This window comes from Nuphar pumila, chromosome 11, assembly GCF_984573655.1.
Source record: "Nuphar pumila chromosome 11, dmNupPumi1.hap1.1, whole genome shotgun sequence".
NCBI classification, from domain to species: domain Eukaryota; kingdom Viridiplantae; phylum Streptophyta; class Magnoliopsida; order Nymphaeales; family Nymphaeaceae; genus Nuphar; species Nuphar pumila.
Genome location: NC_143259.1, coordinates 24463565 through 24483580, shown reverse-complemented (window position 1 = coordinate 24483580; position 20016 = coordinate 24463565). Strand labels below are relative to the sequence as shown.

The 20016-nt window shown below is 35.0% G+C and overlaps 1 protein-coding gene across 1 annotated transcript; it reads left to right on the top strand.

The window, feature by feature from the left end:
• Positions 1-412: 412 nt before the first annotated feature.
• On the top strand, positions 413-1740 carry LOC149822198 (outer envelope membrane protein 7). The gene is made up of 2 exons (XM_089981452.1): positions 413-698; positions 1527-1740. The coding sequence occupies exon 1, from the start codon at positions 487-489 to the stop codon at positions 676-678; it is 192 nt and encodes a 63-aa protein (XP_089837578.1). The 5' UTR covers positions 413-486; the 3' UTR covers positions 679-698; positions 1527-1740.
• The last annotated feature ends 18276 nt before the right edge of the window (positions 1741-20016 follow it).

Here is a 20016-nt window from a genome sequence, read left to right as displayed (position 1 = left end):
CACACTATTTTATGGTTCTCATTTCCTGACCTTCCCCAGTTTCTGTAGTCATGGACGCCTCCTGAGCCAGCCAGGCTGAATGGTCTTGTTTAGGCCTATTTTCTACTTTGGTCTTTGAGCTCAATGTTTGTTAACCCTTAGTTTTCTTCTTAATGTTGATGCTTCATTTCGTCTCTCTCTCTCTCTCTCCTGTCAAAAGTTTAAAAAGACCTCAAAAGAGGCAAAAAGCGGTATTGGGGAAAAGACAGAGCCAAACCAAACCCAGTTAGTAAAAAAATCAAGCCAACGCTCCGTCGAGTTGTTCAAGGCATTGATCACAAGCCAACCCCGTCAACCAGAAGAAAGTGCATCGGAACAGGATATTGACTCTCTTCTTCCGGCCTCCGGCCTCCCCCCTCCAAGGCGCCTAACACCGCAAGAAAAGCAGGAACAAAAGGAGCTGAGGAAGCGGTAGTCAGGTGGCGAGGGGAGAAACCTGAGAGAGGCATGGCCGCTGTGACGAGTGCTATCATCGCCATCGTAGGCATCGCTCTCGGTTGGATCGCTATCGAGATAGCCTGCAAGCCGTGTCTTGAAAAAGGAAGGGAGGCCATCGATCGGAGCCTCAACCCTGATTATGATCCAGACGACAACATCCGAACTCCTCTCACCACAAGCACCACCGCCGCCAGCACCTAGATCCGACTTGTTTTCCTTGTGTAAGAAAGTGCACATTTCCTCTTCCGTTCTGTTTTGTTAGAATAATGGGAGGAGAACCTTCCCTTATGTTTGGTTTTGTTTTCACCACCTTTGTGTATTTTCTGCACAGTTTGATTGTTTCTGAATTTTCATCGGATTGATGTTTTGCAATATTCCTACCACGAGAGCAATCTCCTCTAGATTTGCTCAAATCATTAATTCTGCAGTTAATTGTATTTCTTTTCCTGATTCTCTATGGCTATGGCTTAGGCCACAGCATTATCCGTTTGCCCTCTTTCTTGCATTTCTATGTGCCTGACTTATTTTTCAGACCTGGGTAAATCAAATATTAACGCTTCCCTTTGCAAAAAGTTACAAATAAAAATATTTTGCTTCCCTCTTAGCTGCGCTGCTAGCAAAGCTCTGCAGCTATATCTGATATGAAGAATCAACCACCACGGGCACCATGATCTTTCCTTTTCCCATCTACTTGGACCTGGCTTGGCATCGAATGACTTATTAAACTTCTTGCACAATACAACATACGCAACAATATTTTATGTCGTACAATGTAGTTCACAGAGTGCAGCTATCCTTTATCATCTCTCAATATTGGCATCTTAACCACAAGCAAGGCATGTGAAAGGCGTAGGATTAATTCTTTGACTGCTCATGCATGATACTGTGCAAGCAAACTACACCAATCATCGACAAGTGGAACCTCTTGAGCACAAAATCTTGCCATATGATTCACCATGACTTTGCTAATGCATTTGCAGTCCATGGATTTGTTTATTTCCTTTATCTTTTATTACCCCCCCCACTTATATATTTGTTTTGTTATGTAGCATCAGGGGTATTTCAGTCCATGTAAGAGTAATATGTTTTGATACAAATAGAAGAGCATTGGGCATCTTGCCATTCAACAGCCTCTTCTTCTGTGCTACGTTTCTTCTTCTTCTTGCTGGAATATCTGGTGCATATGCAGATTTATCAGTCGCTTACTTTTTGGTATAAAATCATTAGCAAAGTTTCTATATCGACCAGCAGGGTGATCAAGATGATCTTGGTCTCAGAGCAGAGGGACTGTAGAGTGCTTGTGGCCTTCTAAAGCTCCTTGATCTGTTAACATGCTAAAATAAGAATCAGTAACAGCATTTACCATTTAAATAATGATGTATTGTGCACCTGAAAATGGATCTGTAGAAAGCCAAAAGCAGGAAAAAGTTTCTATAGTTTGGTGCTTCAACAAGTTACCATTTAGATTATGTCTTTCCTAAATACATTATAGAAACTGATAAAACTGTTAGGAGGGAGTCCACAAATTTTCCACCATATTTAATTGCCACCTGATTAATCAAAACATAAGTGAGAAATCTTTACACTTCCAAGAAGCCAGAAGGCATTCAGTTTCATGTAGTTAATACCTTTGTGGGTAATTGTCTCACATAAAAGGCTAGTGGATTAGTAAAATACAATTTCAATGTACTAGGAAGGTGAAGGTAAGTAGTAAATAACGAGAGCCATTTGATGAACTACATTAAGAATAAGAGTGACCCCACAAATGGAATCTGAATTTACTGCTTCCTTGGGTGTTATTTCAAGCGGATACACTTTACTTCCAGCTTAAAAATCAAAGCATTTGGAATATTAACGAGTCTTGAATTTCTTTACATGTTTTTGACAACAGATACTTCAGCCAAAAGTCCTCAGTGCATAGTAAATGTAAAACAAATAAACAAATTGGAGTGAACCAATATAGCTTAAGGCATCCTGTGGATATGAGATTAATTGAAAAGATTATAGCAATCAAGATTCCAACTACTTGACAAGCCAATGGTGGTGATTTTAAAAAACATACTGCTCATGGTTGTGGACATAAATATGTTCACGAATGCATGTATATATGTCAGAAACTGTAAGTATCACAAGCTAAATGCAAGCATACAAGTGTACATACTGCAAAGGTACATGAAACATGTAAAGTGGTTCGAGTGCATGTATTTACTTGCTTGAATTTCTCATGCATTACATGCATATGCACAAGAACTTGTTTGCCATAACTAGACTCATCAATTCAACATATGGCAAAAAGTCAACTCTTAGAAGGGATACAAATGATCATATTTAAGGGAGAGAATCCAGCCACATCTGGACAAGATAGACTTCAGGTTTCTTGAATGTGTGTTCCAGATTAATTGGGTCATGTGTAAAAGTGTTCCTAAAGAGATGAATCTTTGCATGAATTTTCTAGCAAAATCATGCAGAATTTTTCATATCTGAAAGGAAAAGCTAACAAATTCATCACTTAATATTCAACAATTATAATTTTTTTAACAGCTTATTTTCAATTAACTGGTAGACCACCTCTCCCCTTTCTCTGTCTCTCTACAAGGAAGAAAGCCAAAAGAGAAATGGTAATGTTTAAGCTTCTAAAGAAACAATGTCAAGTGTCATGCTATAGAATATTCAGACAAGCAAAATACAAAGAATTTTCAGAATGTTTATGATGTAGCCGACTACTCGGGGTCGGTTGGCACTCACACCTAAAAGACTGAACTAATATGCAGAACCGAATTTGATTTCAAAACAAATTGTAACTTTGAAAATATATTCAGATCGGATGGTTGGGTACAAATCAGATCGAGTATATGCAGATTGCTCAATATATATATATATATATATATATATATATATATATATATATATATATATATATATAATAAATATGATGTGACCTGCAGCAAAACACTCCGAACTATATCCTCCAACTTCCATCAATCGTAAGAATCAAAGTAAAAATGCACTTCAATAATATCTCTCAACTTTCGATGAACTTAACACACTGGTGTGATCGTTGCAAAAAAAATTCTTTTCTTTTTAGGGAAAGAGAAAACTCTCGCAAGATCCCACTTGACCTCTGGGAAAAGATTTTGAAATAACTCGCCTCCGTTTTTTAAATTTGCGAGAAAATGGGGAAACGGGGCTCGCTCGTCGGTACGAGGTTCAACCATTCATGATGCTTTTACCAGGGGTAGTCGAACCAAGAATCGAATTTATGTCTTTGCTTTGCCTAAATTTGTCTAAGATATTATTCTAAGTCCTAAATGAACATTGAATTAGGCTTGTGCTATGATTTTGAATTTTGAAAATGTGTATGCTTTTGAAAGGATTTCAGAGATTTGATTTTTCCAAGTGACTTGGAAATGGGTTTGAAAATATCCTTTAGGAAGAAGAATTGATCTTGAATTGAAAGTTTTGAAATTGAGTTTGAACTGAAAATTTGAAGTTGAATTGAATTGAAACTTGAATTGAAACTTGAATTGAAAGTTTGAACTGCAAATTTGAAGTTGAATTAAATTGGAACTTGAATTGAAAGTTTGAAATTCGAATTGAAAACCTAAAGTTGAATTGGATTTGAGAGTTGAATTTCCAAATTTGAGATCTGAATTGTTTGAAATTGAATATTGAAATTAAAATTGATTTTAAAATCAGAATTAAACTTAGAAATCGAATTTGGAACTCTTAAAATGAATTTGAAAATCAAAGTTAGAATTGAAATTTGGAAATTAAGATTGAACTTTGGATTTAGAAATTGAAGAATTGGAATATGAAATTGAAAATGTAATGAAATTTGGAAATTAATTTGAAAATTAGAAATTGACATTTTGGAAATGGAATTGAAATTTAGAATTGGAAATTCAAAATGAAATTCGAAATTTAATTTGAAATAAAAATCGAGAATTGGAATGAAACTAAGAATTGAATTTTGAAAATAGAAATTTGAATTTGAAAATGAAATTCGAAATTTGAAAGAAATAGAAAATTGAAATTGAAATTAAATTTGAAAGAAAATGGAAAATTGAAATTGAAATTGAAATTGAAATTTGATATTTGGAATTTGAAATTTGAGAGAAATAGAAAATTGAAATTGATATTCGAAATTGAAAATGAAACTCAAAGTTAAAACTTTAAAATTCGAAAATGGAAAGTTAGAATAAAGAAAAAAATAAAATCAAAAATTGGAAATTGAAAGTTAATATTTGAAATAGAATTTGAATGAAATAAAATCGAAAATGAAAATTGAAAAATAACTTTGAATTCGTGAAAATAGAAATAAAAATTGACTTTGAAATTTCAAATGAAAATTGTTTTTGAAAATCATTTCGAAAATCACTTGAAAATTTAAAAATAACTTGGAATAATTTAAAAAAATGATGTAATTCTATCTTAAATGATGAATATGCTATTTCTTTGACAAATTATTTGAATTTTAAAGAAAGTTTCATACTTTATAGAATTAAAAACAAGATTAATTTTCATATATTCATGACTAAGGCCACAAATATACTTTAAATTAATCTTTATTTAAAATTCTAATAAAGAAAAAAAAAGAAAAAGTTTTTGTGCCTTTATAAAATTAAAACAAAATTAATTTTAATATATTCATGACTGGGCCCACAAATATATTTTGAATAAACTTTTATTTTAATTCAAATAAAGGAAGAAAAGAGAATTATGGAAGAAATGATGATTTTCGAAAATGATCTAAAGTGTAGATCAAATTTTTATTTAATAAAGAATAATAATTTTAAGTATTATTCATATTCCGACTAGGGTCATAAATATAAATTTTACTTAGTTTTATTTATCCTTTATTAAAATTGTGCATGTGCTATTCGTGTTTTCCATAGTGTATTTCAAAAGAAAAGAAAAATAAAGGAAATACATCAATTATGAAATTTAATTTAAATACTCATTCATTCTAAACTAAGTATAAAATGAAAATTCTCATTAATAAATTATTATAACATTTGAATGAATTTACATCAATTAAAAATGAAGAAAAGGAAAATCCTGCAAAATGAACAAATATGTTAGAAATGTAGGCATTTAAGGATTTTCTTCAATTATTGAAAAATTGAAGAAAATCCAAAGTTAGCCTTTTATGCCTCGAAAAATAAAGAAAAAATCAAAACAAAATGCAAATGATGCATGATTTTTACAAAAGTATTTCAAAAGATGTTTTTGGAGTTTTATATTTTCGAAATTGGGGTTTAAAACATATAAATCCATTTTAAACTTTGAATTCAAAATGAATTTTACATTGAAATTGAGGTTTTAATGAAAATACCTTGAAAATAATTGAAATAAAAAGCAAATAGACTCAAAAAATTGTTTAAAATGAAGTTAAGACATTTTAAGTTGAAAAAAAAAATCAATTCATAAAATACATGAATTGTATTTGAGAATTGAATTTAAAGTTATAAAAATTCCCAATTTATCTTTATTTTAACAAAGAAGATGTTTTTTATAAAATCGGTTTTGGAAAATAAAGTGAATGAAAGACCAAATGATTATAGAAATATATGAAATTTTATATAGATGAACTAGACTTAAAATAAAAGAAAACCCTTTTTACAGATTTTGAAAATGAATTTTTATTAGAGAGGACACATCTAAACAAGTTGGAATGAAATTTAAGAAATGCTTAATGAGGCTAAATGATAGTGTTCTAATTTTTGATCTGAATCAGATATGAAAACTTTATAGAAATTATTGAAAATTTATGAAGATAAACTAGACATTCAGAGAATAAATCTCCAATTTACAAATCTAGAAAATGATCTCCCATTTGGGAGATCCAATCTGATTAAGTTGGCTAAAAACTTGTAAAAGCCTGTGAAAGAAAAATCAATAGGGTTCTGGTTTTTGGTTCGAATGACAAATGAAAAGTTAATGAAAGTTTATGAAAATTGGCATGCATAAACTAGACATTGTAAGGAGAAAACTTCTTTTTATATATTTTGAAAATGATCTCCCATTAGGGAGATACAAATGCAATAAGTTTGTTTTAGGCCTGAGCAATGCCTGAGATTGCAAACCAGTAAGGTTCTGACTTAAAACGTAAAAGAAACAAAAATACTTCATAGAAATGGATGAAATTTTACAGAGATGAACTAGACATTCAGATGAAAAAAAAATCCTTTTATAGATCTCAAAAATGATCTCCCATTAGGGAGATATGACTTTGATAAAATGAACTAAAAACCAGACCCTAAAAGTAACACAGTATAACAGGGTTGTAGTTTTTAACCAAAATTGGGCATGAAAACACCATAAAAATTATTGAAAATCAACATGAACAAACTAGACTCAATGCTGAAGACATCTTTTTTTATAGATTTGAAAGATCTCTGGTTAGGGACAAATCACTCCAACAAGTTGGTCTAATTTCAGGCCAAATTTGGACAAGGCCAAATGGCAGAGTCCGAATCTCAATTTTTGAGGGATCAAACCAACTCAGATTGATCTGATTTTTTGTGGAGATCTTGAAAACATATGCATGAAGATACACTAAAAAAATCAGATCAAAATAACATCTAATTATATGCAAAATGATGAAGACAAAAATGGACTAGAATTGAAAATATCATCTCAACATAATTGAATGAAATAGAATCTCATAAATGAATTGATCCAATTATCAATCATGAGATCTATCATTCTAGATCATAGATGATAATAAAAATGATATAAAAACAGAAATGAAAGCATCTAAATTGAAATTAAAGCATTGGGGCATAAATTTAAATTGATTTGGCCCATAGAATATAGAATTTGATCTATTGAAGACCAAATCCCAATTCTAAATGGCTAGAATAAAAATGCATAAAGTAAATAACAAATTGAATGAATAAAAATATAGAAAATAGAAATTAACATGAAATTAAGATAAATCTACATTGCTATTACATGATATTAAAAGAAAATTGCAAAAACGAAGAGAACAAGGGGGGGGGGGGATTTCGAGAAAAAAAGAAACAAAAAAGAAAGAAAAATAAAAAAGCGGAGAGAGAGAGAGGCCTACCATGGGCTTTATTATTCTTCACTCCAGCCACTAAGAGAGAGACAAATTGGAGGAGGAGCACTTGAGAGAGAGGAGAGGAGAAGAGAAGAGAAAGAGAGAGTTCTTTTTTATTCTTTCAATTTCTCAAATTTTCAACTTATGAAAGGAGAGACCCCAAGGGTCTTATTTATAGCTTGAAATGAGGGCATTTTGGGTATCAAAATTGAAGATATTTTCTCAAAATTGGTGCCACCTCCATCTGGGTGTTTTCTCTTTTTGTCAAATGGGAAAAAAGCAATTTGTTAAGAAATGCACATGTGACACCCCTTTTACAAATGGGTGTCCATGTGGGTCTTTTTGAAAATTCTTAAATGGGTAAAAGGGAAAGTTTGGAAAAACTTTGACACATGGCATCACCTTGTAAGTGATGCTCATGTGGGTTTTTAAAAGCAAAAGGGTTTTTAAAGGTTTTTTCAAAACGATTTTTAATTTGATTTTTGAAAATACCAAGTGACGCCCTTCTTTAAAAAACAAATATTTTTCCTTTTGATTTTGAATTTAAGATAAAAAAGGAAATAAAATATGATAAATGAAAGAGGAATTTTGGAAATAATTGGATTCAAAAATCCAATTTTGATTTGTGAAATCCAAATTGGGCAAAAACCAGATCCAGATTGAATTTTGAGATTTTTTTGTAAAATACTGATTTTGGATTTTGAAATTCAAAGATTATTTTAAAATTGGGGATACAAATTGGATTTTGATTTTGAATTTGGAATCCTCAAATTGATTTTGAATAAAAATTGAATTTTGAAACTGGATTGAGATCCATTTTGATATTTCGAAATCCAAGTTAAATTTTGAACTAGATCCAAGGTATTTTTTAAAGGATTTTTGAATTTCGGGATAAAAATTGAATTTTGATTTTGAATTTGAAATTCTCAAATTGATTTTGAATAAAAATTAGATTTTGAAACTAGATCTGGATCCATTTTGACATTTCGAAATCTAAGCTAAATTTTGAACTAGATCCAGGGTATTTTTCAAAAGATTTTTGCAAATGGATGGATTTTGAATTTTAAATTCAAGAATTGATTTTGAAATTAGGATAAAAATCAATTTTTTGCAGAGGATCTGGATCTGAGGTTTTGAAAAAGATTGGATCTGGATATCGATTTGAAGGAAATTTGGTTCGAAATGGAATCGAACCCTAAATATGAATTTTTGAATAATTGAAAATGGAAAAACCCCAAATTCTTTAATGAAAATTGGGATTTTAATTTTGGATCTTGGATCCAGTTCAGAGAATGAAATCAGATTTTGGATCTAGATCAGAATCCAAGAAGTGAATACTGAATCTCAGATGTTAGACGAATCAGAGTTTAGAAATTGATTTGATTAGACTTTTGAATGGATCAAATGGTGGATCGAGACTAAAATGGATCCGAAATGGTTTAAATAATTCCTGAATATCTGATGGGATATGTGAGGTTCAAAGAAATGAATTGGACTCTGGATATGGATTTCTAAATGAATCAGATGAAAAATCCAAGTTCAGGAAGAAATTAGACACTAGATCCAACATTGGATCCAATATCTGAATTGAAATAGATCAGATCTTGGATATTGATAAGATATTAGATGAAGGAATTGATACGAGTCTGAATTTGGGGTCTGTCCCAGTTCAAAAATTATTGGAAACAGTGTCCCGGATAAAAAAAAAATTGGTCTTTGCCCTGCTGGGGTAAAAACACGGTACTAGATTGGTCTGAACTAATTTGAACTGGACTAGATTGTAATGAACTGAATCTGAAACCAGTTATACTCAGATGAACTAAATTCAGAGCTAGAACACTAGCTCAACCAGCTGGGGTTAGCTCGATTTGGACTGAATTGAGCTCGAATGAAATAAAATGAGCTAAAGCGAAGGTCCGAGTGTGTAAAAAGTGATTTTGAAATGGAACTGAACCATTCGAACTCTAGATACACTCATGTTAGACTTCTGAGGATAGGTTCTACTGAGTTTGGCTGACTCGGGGATAGTCAAGCTAGAAATTGAGCTAAAAATGATCTTATTTTGCGAGAAATAAACTAATTTTAGCTGAAATGGGTTGACACTGCTCATCGTGAGCTCAGTGGAGCTAGAAATGACTGACATTCTAGCTTTTCTGAACTTAAACTGAGCTTTGGATAAGTCTGGCTGAATAAAGGATTAAGGGTGACTTAGGGGTAAAATGGTAATTTTATTATTGAAGTGAGGGTTGACTGATCTATAGACCAGAGTGAACCTAGAGGTGAGACTCGATAATGCCTTGCAGGGTTTTGGCATCTGTGTAGGGAAATATCCAAAGTGGATTTGAAAATTTTGGAGTGTTTACAGATGCCCTTCTTTGCACGAAAGACGGTTGAAAACCAAGCTTAGTAGCAAAGAAAAACACCCCAAATTTCAAAAATAAAAATACCCCAGTTAGGAAAGATCTGACTGAGTGCAAAAGAATTGATTATAAAAATGATTTTAATGAAGTGAGGTTCAGGTTTTGCACCTTATTCTGAATGGCTTCGAGGAGGACGAAGTCCTCGAGAGTGAAATGATTGGATAAAAGAAATAAGGAAACTATGATAGGACTTTTGAATTTGAAAGAGATTTGCAAAATGTAAAAAAAAAAATGAAGTCCCTGAAGCTTTGAAGAAGGAAGATTTTGAATATAGAGAGGTCTCGCGGCTGAGACAAGATAAGCTTTTGAAATTATAGAGATTCAGGTTTAGCCCTTAACCTGGATAAGATGAAAAATATACCTTATCAGGATGAGGCTCAGGTTTTACCCTTACCTGAATGAAAAAAGAGATACCTCATCAGCATGAGGTTTAGGTTTAACCCTTACCTGAATGGGAATGAAAAATACCTCATCATAATGAGGCTCAGGTTTAACGCTTACCTGAACAGGAACGCAAAAATATACCTCATTAGAATGAGGCTCAGGGGATAATCCTTGACCTGAATGGATATAAAAAATATGGATTCCTCGTCAAAATGGGGAAACCATGATGGGACTTCCAGATTTCGCACAAAGAATATGAAAGGGGTTGTAAAAAGTAAGAAAAATGTGGGTCCCTAAAGCTTGAAAATGTCTAAAATGGGGCATCTCATGACTGAGATTGAAATGAGCTTTTGAAATGATCTTTTATGAAAACCAGGCTCAATTTTGAACCTGAAAATAACTATCTATAGTGGGACAATGGAGAAAAATAGGACATATCGAACCGGACATCAAGTTCTTGCCTTGTGTCGAGATAGCAAAAAAATATTGCCAATAAGATTGTAGTTGATTTAAAATGATTGAAATGTTCACATCTGTACAAAATTTTTCCTCTTTTCTACCTAGTGTATTAATTCTAATTGAGCTAAATCCATAGAATCGAGAATCAAATTCAAAATTTGTTGTTGTTGAGTTTCTTCAAGGAGGCTATCCATTTCCTTGATATAAAGAGAGAGAAAATGTTCTCAGTTTCATAAAAGCAAGTGGATGAAAAGATATTGATAAGAGAATCACATAGATAAAGACGATTCTTGGCAATTTGGCAGCTTGATATATGGGGGTATACCCATGATGATCTTTATGCACTCTTTTTGAGACATAGAGATTGAGCCTTCTTGGGGTTTGACGAGAAGTTCATTGCATCATCCTTCATCTTGGAGATGTTCTGATTTTCCTTAGAAGAACTCGTCACATTCTCCTTCAACTCAGAGATGATCGAAGTCTTCCTTGTCCCCAAGGATTAGATTGATGATATTGTCTCTTTGATTGAAATCTCTTGATGATAACATTGATCAAATATCTTTTAGGGATTGGCAGGAGGTTCATCACATTAGCCTTCAACTTGGCGATGATTTGAACTTTTCCAGAAAAGACATGTCACATGCTCCTTCAACTTGGGGGCGGTTTGAGTCTTTTTTGGCCCCAGGGGTCTAACTCATCCATCAGTCTTCAACTTGATGATAGTTGAGAGATCCCTTTTGCAGATAGTTAATGTGTAACTTGAATGACTGAAGAGATTAAGTGGATTCTTTTGTCGTTCAGAATATCTCCACTGCCTTTTTGCCAGAAGGATCGTCTTTAGGAATGTGTCATAGATATGATGAATATCGATTCACTTCTAACTTTTCGACATCATTTATTATCCCTTATTTTGAATGGTAAAAACGGAGATTGATGAAAATTGATGAAGAATTGTTGACGAAAGATTTTGTTTGATCCTGCTCGCATATAGGATATTTGAAGTAAAATGAGAATGTTCAGTTTGAAAAGTCAGTAAAAACTTATTTTTTAGAAGAGGATCAACCTGAAGATTGATTTTGAAAAAGGCTGGTAGAATATCAATTTTAAAAGGAAGGATCAACCTAGGGGCTGCTTTTGAGAAGATGATCAACATGAGGGTTGATTTTGAAAAATGATCAACATGAGGGTTGATTTAAAATGACCGGTTCAAAAACAAGTTTTGGAAAAAGAAGATCAACACGAGGGTTGATTTTGAAAAGCGATCAACACGAGGGTTGATTCTGAAAAGTGATCAATGCATGTAAGACCTGTAAAAAATTTAAAGAAATTTTGATGAAAACTTGTGACAAAGTGACAATTATCGTTTAAGTTAGTGGAGACTTGTAAACATAAGACTCAAAAGACTATTTCTAACCTTCCACTCTCGTCAAGACATTGGCGCAATTTCGATGCTTGATTTAGAAGTAATCTCTAATGTCTTCTTGAGTGAAGCTTTCCCGAAAAGCATCGATAGAATCAGGCTTAGTGTCGCACATCGAGAGCACTCAAGGTGCAACCCACGTCGACAAGGTGTCCACAAGTGGGCACACCTTGGCTCGTAGGAATGAGGTCAGGGGCAGCCACATAATAAAGCCAAAGACCAAGGAAAAAAGTCTAACAAGTTGGGCGGTGGCAGTTTTGAAAGATTTTCAAAACTAATTCAAATGTTATATTTTGATTAGCCATGGAAGAGGCTACTTTGAAAAATTTCAGAAGTGCCACACCCTAGAAGGGCGTGAGTACCATCTCCACCATTCATTTTGGAGAATGAATCCCCACTGCACATTTCAAAACCCTAGCCTTAAAAGGCTACCTTTTGAGAAGGAGGGAGTGAATAGTGCTCTTTTTTTTTGGAGCTTCTCTCTCTCTCTTCCTTTCCTCCAACCGTGGGAGCTCCTCTCTCTCACACTCTTCTCTCTCCCAAAAATCGTGGACACTTCCTCTCCTCTCCTCTCCTCCAACTTGGGAGCCTACCTTCTCACCTTCCTCATCGTTTGTGTGTAGAAGAGGGTACCAACCGGGACTCTTTTCTACCCTCTAAACGAAAGGGGAAATCGTACTTTCGGTTGCACGCTTCAAGGGTGAGTTTCCATTTTATCTTCTAAAGCTTGCAGTTTTCCTTCTTCCATTTTCGGTTGTGAGAAATCTTTCATGTTCTCCTTTCATTTTTGCTAGTTTTTCACTCTTACAACCACATTTTTTTTTTGATATGCAATGTGATCGTGTGTTAGCATGAAACCATCCGTTATTCCCTTGCATTTTTCCTTGGTCTCATTTTCGTTTGTTTTTAAATTTTTGCAAGGGGATGGCTGACTTAGGTTTGGGTTTCATGGATGGGGGATTTGTTTCATTCCTTTCGGTATTTTGATGTTGCACCCGTTTGGTATTCACACCCTAATGCACACGGGTTCTCCGTTCAAACTCATGACAACTTCATGACAGGGGCATATTTTTCCCTTTTATTTTGTTTTGTATGCGGTTTTGAGGTTTTACGGGCGTCCTCCTTCTGTCCTCCTTCGTTGTCAAGAGCCCAAGGTTCTGCCATTCCATGGCAGCAAACCGGGTTGCCTGATGCAAACTGTTGGGTAGCGAGGAAGGTCGGGACTGGTTCAAAGACCAGCAACAACACCCGTTCTTGGGTTCGGTAATGACTGATTGTTGCAGGTCTGAGCCTATTCCGGTCGAGCTACGTCTGGCGTTCTGGTAATGCAGGGCAGTGGAGCCAAACTATTCGAAAGACCAGCAACACCAACCTTGATGAGGTCGGTCTTGGCCGTGAGCTGCTGGCCTAGAACGGTCTCGGCAAAGCCGTGCTCAGACCGACTGGTGGTCAGAGGCCCCTTCCCCCTCTTCTTCCGGATGCCTCTGCTGACAGAGTGTCGCAACACCCTGGGTTGGTCCAGACAGCATAGTGCTAGTCTGGATTTAAGTGAAGCAGGCTGGCCCAGTCCAACCACACCCCCCCACTCCCAACTCATTATGCTGGGCGAAACTGCACTCACCCTTGCAATCGGGTGCAATCTTGTTCGCCCCAGCCAGGGCTGAGCTCTACCCCTGCATCTGATTGCAACTTGCACTCAGTTGCAGGGTCAATACTGTCAGGGTCTGGACCGTGTCAGGTCCAAACCTGTCAGCTGGGTGCTGAAAAACTGAGCTAGCTTAGTCCATCCCAGCAAAGGTTGCAGCAGGCCTGCTGCAGTGTCCTCTGCAACAGAACTTTCTAAGGTCTACCCCATGGCAGGGCCTGCACCTTGTTGCAGGCCAAGTCAGTGCCTAGGGCACTGACTTCTCTTGCCAGCAAGTTGGTCTGAACAGGACCAGACTTGCGGGCCTTGCGGTTTCCCATCTATGGGAATCCGGTTTGCCATAACTGGCCGGTTGATGGCCGTGACTCCAGATCTGACTCGACACATGGGTCGGGTCAGTTTGCATGCCCAAGGCAGCGAGAAAACTTCAAGCACCTTTCCCGTCGCACCGTCGCATGTTTTTGCCACAACAAAAATGTGGATGTACTCCCTTGGCAGCATGTTTGCCACAAACGTTGATCCCTGTTAGCGACCACCAACTATGGTTGCACATTTTGGTTGGCATCCGTAAGGCAGATGAGCTAGTTAGCAACCACACTCATCGTTTTCCCTATCCAATATGATAGTATGTGTATGAATGCATGCAAAAGATTATCATTAAGTGAGGCACACAATATCAATGCCCACGTTCAAATTACGCCAAATTCGTTGCCAAATGACATGCAAAGTTAGTTTTCTCATGCCACGCTAAACAAATTTCCACTCGTCATATGTACTTAGCACATCATGGCATTCATTTGAATGGCTTCGCAAAGAGTGTATGTATCGCCTAGTATGCTTGACGAGAGGTGTAAGTGCGATGAGAGTAGTGCATGCTTGTAAATTGTCATAGTTATACTCTTACACATGTTGCACACATGTCAAAGTATGCCACGTGTGTATTCAATACGCCATTTGCGTAAATATGCCTCTCATGTGTATCGTTAATGATCGTAGAATTGTTTTTGCTAGAACACCACATGCATATGATCACTTGTGGCTCAAAGAACACCATGCTAGGGTAGCTACACGTTTCCAAATCATCAATGTGGACTCCCAAGAGTCATTTTTGGGATATGTGCCCTTGCTCGTGAGTGAGCTCACGTAGAGTTATGTAGCATCCCCTACGAATTAATAAATTGGTGTTATGGTCATCTTCATCGGCGACATGCTCCTTTTAGCCGTGTGAGGCTTGAGCACATGAATGGGTGGGCAAAGACCACGTTTGTGTCGCCCTGCGGGGGACACAAGGCAAGAATGCCTGTACACTCTGAAGGGAGTTATGGTCTACTAACCGAGCCTAAGTAAGATAGGCCGCCCGGTTACCCATTCACAAAACATTCCACCTTAGAGAGGGTGGTTGGTACAAACCTCGAGTGACAGGTCGTTACTACGACATGTTAAGGAGCAAAGGCATCCTTTTGGCCTCCAGTCACTCGAAGTTAGGGAGGTTGAGGTCACCTGTTGAGGTACCTCCACTGCTGCAGTAGTGAGGATTGCAATCCATACCTGTGCAGGGTCTTCTCTCAGCAAATGGCTGCCCGCACAAGGTTACTCGGTCTGTAGCGATACCGATTATCACATCCGAATTGCATAATAGACGTCGGGTGCTTGTCTCACAGAATGCGAGTTTTTCTTTACATACCCGAAGGAGTAAACAAGAAGAACATAAACACTAACCAATCACATGCTGACCTTGCTTATTAGATGTTTTTACTTCGTTACTTTGGAACTGTACATGTGTTTCTTCCCTTGTGTTTTTCCTTGCTATACATATTGTAGATGCTTTACTTTGGCTACTTTTGTAGTTCTAGCACTTGTAGCACGTTGCACTTATATGCTCACATTCACTTATGCCTTGAATACTTGTTTCTGACTATTCCATCAAGTTAGTCATAGTTTATTACTTACTCTTGATTTACGTAATAACTGTTATCATGTTTCATACTTTCTTGAAATGTATATAGTGAATGGTTTATCTCACCACCTCGCAAGAGGTCTGACCCCATTTTATGGGGATACAGGTGATGACTGCTAGATGTGCGATGATGACTGGTGTACTGCGGAGACTTAGGACCCACACTTGGACAAACACGATTTTGGTTTTGGTTTTGGGGAAAACCCCCAGTTTTTGTGAGACAATCTGTAGGGAAAATTTGATGTATATGTCTTTTCGGTCTCAAATTTTGTAAACCAATAGCATACTTTATATTAAGTGATTTGGTTCTTAAGTTTGATTTATTCATGTAATTCACCCAAAGTTTCAACTAAGTTTTTCATTCCTTTTCTGCTTGGGCAATGTTTTTTAAAAAAAAAAAGTTTTCTCTAAAAATCTTAGGATTTTCAAGGTTGGGGTTTTGGGGCGTTACAGATCAACGCGAGGGTTGATTTTGAAAAGTGATCAACACGAGGGTCGATTTTGAAAAGTGATAAACCCGAGGGTTGATTTGAAATGACCAGTTAAAAATCAGTTTTGGAAAAAGAAAACCAACATGAGGGTTGATTTGAAATGACCAGTTTGAAACCAGTTTTGAAGAAAGAAGATCAATACGAGGTTTGATTTAAAATGACCGGTTCAAAACCAGTTTTTGAAGAAAAGAAGATCAACATTAGGGTTGATTTGAAATGACCGACTCAAAACCAGTTTTTGAAGAAAAGAAGATTAACACGAGGGTTGATTTGAAATGACCAGTTCGAAACCAGTTTTTTTGTAAAAGACTCAACCCGAGGATTGATCTTGAAGAAAATTATTTTTTTACGAAAAAGACAACCCAAGATTTTGAAAAAGATCGGTGCTTTGAAAAGCTCTCGGTGATCATGATGGAGATTTTCAAAAAGTTCATGATTTTGGATGGATCCCTCTGGATAGTCCTATCGTTCTTATGAAATGGTCTCATGATTTTCCCTCATCCTGAAGGGGAAAATAATAGGTAATTAATGAAAACAGGATGTTTAAAAAAAAAGAGTTTTAAAATAAAAGGTGCCCCAGTATAGCAAAGGAAAGAAATATTGAAAGAAACATGAAGAAAATTTGATACTTCATTGATATATTGAGGAAAGGATGACAAATTAAGGAAAAAAATGGAATTGCATTGTCAATACAGAATGACAAAAGCAAAGCGAAAGAAATGAGAAAACATTGGCCTTGTTGCTCTCAAGGTGTTGATGTGCTGGCTGGTTTGTCCTCTTCTTTTTCTTTCACCAGGAGATTTTTATCAATGTAGTCTTGAATGATGTTCTTGAGAACAAAGCAGTGCTCGGTGTCATGTCCCATCATCCGATGGAATTTGCAAAATTGACTTCTAAGTCTTTCCATGATCGTGGGAGGATTAGAGACTCTTGGGAGCTTGGCCCATCCCTTTGTCAATATGTATTCGAATACTTTTTCATGTTGCTGATCCAAAGGAGTGAATTTGCAGTCATTACTCCAGCCGTCATGTTTTATCTTTTCTTTCTACTGTGATTTCTGGTGAGAGCTCGGCTAAAATGGCTTGCAATCCTGCTTGAAGGAATCTCCCTTTTTATCTCCCTTGCTACTTCTGTCGGGCTTAGAACCTCCCTTGTTATTGCTATTGCTAGTGATGTTTTTGGAGAAAGTGATAGGTGTCCTTGTCTTGGCGGGAGCCTTTCTGGAACTTGCTTCAGTCTGCTGAGACATCTTTTTAGTCATTATTTTTTTAAACATTTCATACATCGTTGGATCGATGTCATCTTGTTATCATCGCAAAATTTTTACTTTTTGCGAGTCAAACTGACCTTTGAAAAAGATTTTGAAAATAACTCGCCTCCGTTTTAAAATGCGGGAAAATTTCGAGGAATGGGACTCGCCTGTCGGTACGAGGTTCAACCGTTCCTGGCGCCTTTACCAGGGGTGATTGAACCAAGGATCAATCTACTGCTTTGCTCTGTTCAACTTGTCTAAACCATATTCTAATTCCTAAATGCACAAAGAATCAGGCATGTGCTATGAATTTCTGAAAATGCATATTTGAAAACATGATGTTTGCTTCAAAGATTGGAAAATATTTGGAAAATAAACTCTTTGAAAATCGTGAATCATGATTGAGATACTGTATTTGAGAAAGTGAAAATCGATTTATGAAGAAATATAAGGATTTTGTGAAAATCGATTTTGAGATATGTGAAATAGCTTTGAAAAGCTTGATTTCTTTGAATTCAAACTTTGAAATTGAAAATATAACTTAGAAAATCGAATTTGGAACTTGGGAAATACTTGAAATATCATTGGCAAATCCATATTTTGAGAAAATCGATTTTTGAATAAGACTTAGAAAAATTTTGAGAAATTTGATTTTTTGATTTGGAATTTAAACTTGCAAATTGAATGAAATGAATGAATATGAATTTGAAAGACTTGATTTTGAGGAATTGAGAAAATCTTTTTGTATTTTTGAGAAATGCAGTGTATTTTGAAGTTAGCCTAAGAGTGTAGGCTGAATATGGCTAATACGAAGATTACAAATCTGGGTATCATTCGTATTCTGACTATGGCCATAAATACAAATTCCACCGAGTTTGTCAACTCCATAAGAGCTAGTGCACGTGCCATTCGTGTAGACCATCCATAGTGAATTGGTAAAAAAAATATGCATGAATTAGGCATACATTGTAGTTATGTATCAAAGTTTAAACTATATGCAATGCAAATCCTAATCTAAGCAGAAATTTAAATTCTTATTCCAAAGTTACATTTAATTTACATCACTAATCAAATTTAAATATAGAAAATAAAGAAAAATAAAGTCTTCAATGTTACTGCAAATCTAGAAAAACTGGTTAATGAAAATATGTTGGTTTTTCTAGGTTTATCCAGTAATATCTAGAAATTACTGGATTTTGCTAGATATAAGCCTTTTCCATGATTCCCTTAAATAAAAATTGATAAAATATGAAATCAAATTGAATAAATAACAAGGATAATATATGAAATTTCGAAATTGGGGTCAACATAACCAAAATACCCCTGATAGCAAGACTATGGCCTTGAAATCAGGGTTTTTAGAAAAGTATTTTATAAAAATACAACTTTTGAAATTTAAATGAAAATAAACTAAGCTAAATATGATATGACATGCTTGAAAATATGAAAACTAGGGTTAGGGATTTCGAAATTTAGGTCAAATGACCAAATTACCCCTGATAGCAAGACTATGGCCTTGAAATCAGGGTTTTCTAAAATAGATTTTGGTAAAAACTTGGGATTTATGATTGAAATAAACACAAAATCAAACATGAAACACCCTAATATGATTCTAGATATGAGTATACCCTAAAAACACACACTTATGCACGAAAATCAAGAAATATCACCAAAATTATGATTTTATCAGTGTTTTTGGATCTTTCAGGTATCCTGTTTTGCAATTTTATTAATTCAGACATCAAATGAATTCTAAATTTCATAAAAATTGGCACAGACACTTATTATAACCCTAAAATCAGATTGGAATTGCAAAAATAATTTTTTGACATTATTTTAATCCAGAAATTGCATTAACAACCTAAAATAAGCTATTTTTAACCTAGGTCACCAACCAGTTTCAGAGTTAGACCTAAATCATGGGTCAATCCTCCATGAAAACTTCTGAATTTTTACATAGATAAACTAGGAAGAAAAAAAGAGATTTTCCAATTTACATATCGGAAAAAGCATCTCTGGTTAGGGAGAAACCCTTCCGGCAATCTGAACTAGAATCTAACAAACCTAACAGGGGTTAAAACAACTACTTCAGATTGAAAATACAGAAATAAATAGCAAACTTAATCAAAAAAATTTGAAATTTTAACAGTAAACAGAAAACAGAAAAATAATAATACTCACTTTTTACAGATCATGAATCGGATCTGTGGTTTGGGATCTATGAATAACACAAGTATGATTAGGGTTTTGGTAAACCCTAACGAGTTTTAAATTTAAAATCACACTTTCTGTCAGAGGAAAAATACTAAACAAATATTAAAATCTCAAAATTTCACAGTAGATAGATCTAATCAATATGAATCCATGGCATTTTACATATCTCAAATCAAATATAGGATAAGAAAAATATCATCACAGCAAGTTACCTTCTTGATTTTAACAACG

Excerpts from the sequence above, each read along its gene's own strand:
- LOC149822198 (XM_089981452.1), top strand. The coding sequence starts at position 487 with ATGGCCGCTGTGACGAGTGCTATCATCGCCATCGTAGGCATCGCTCTC.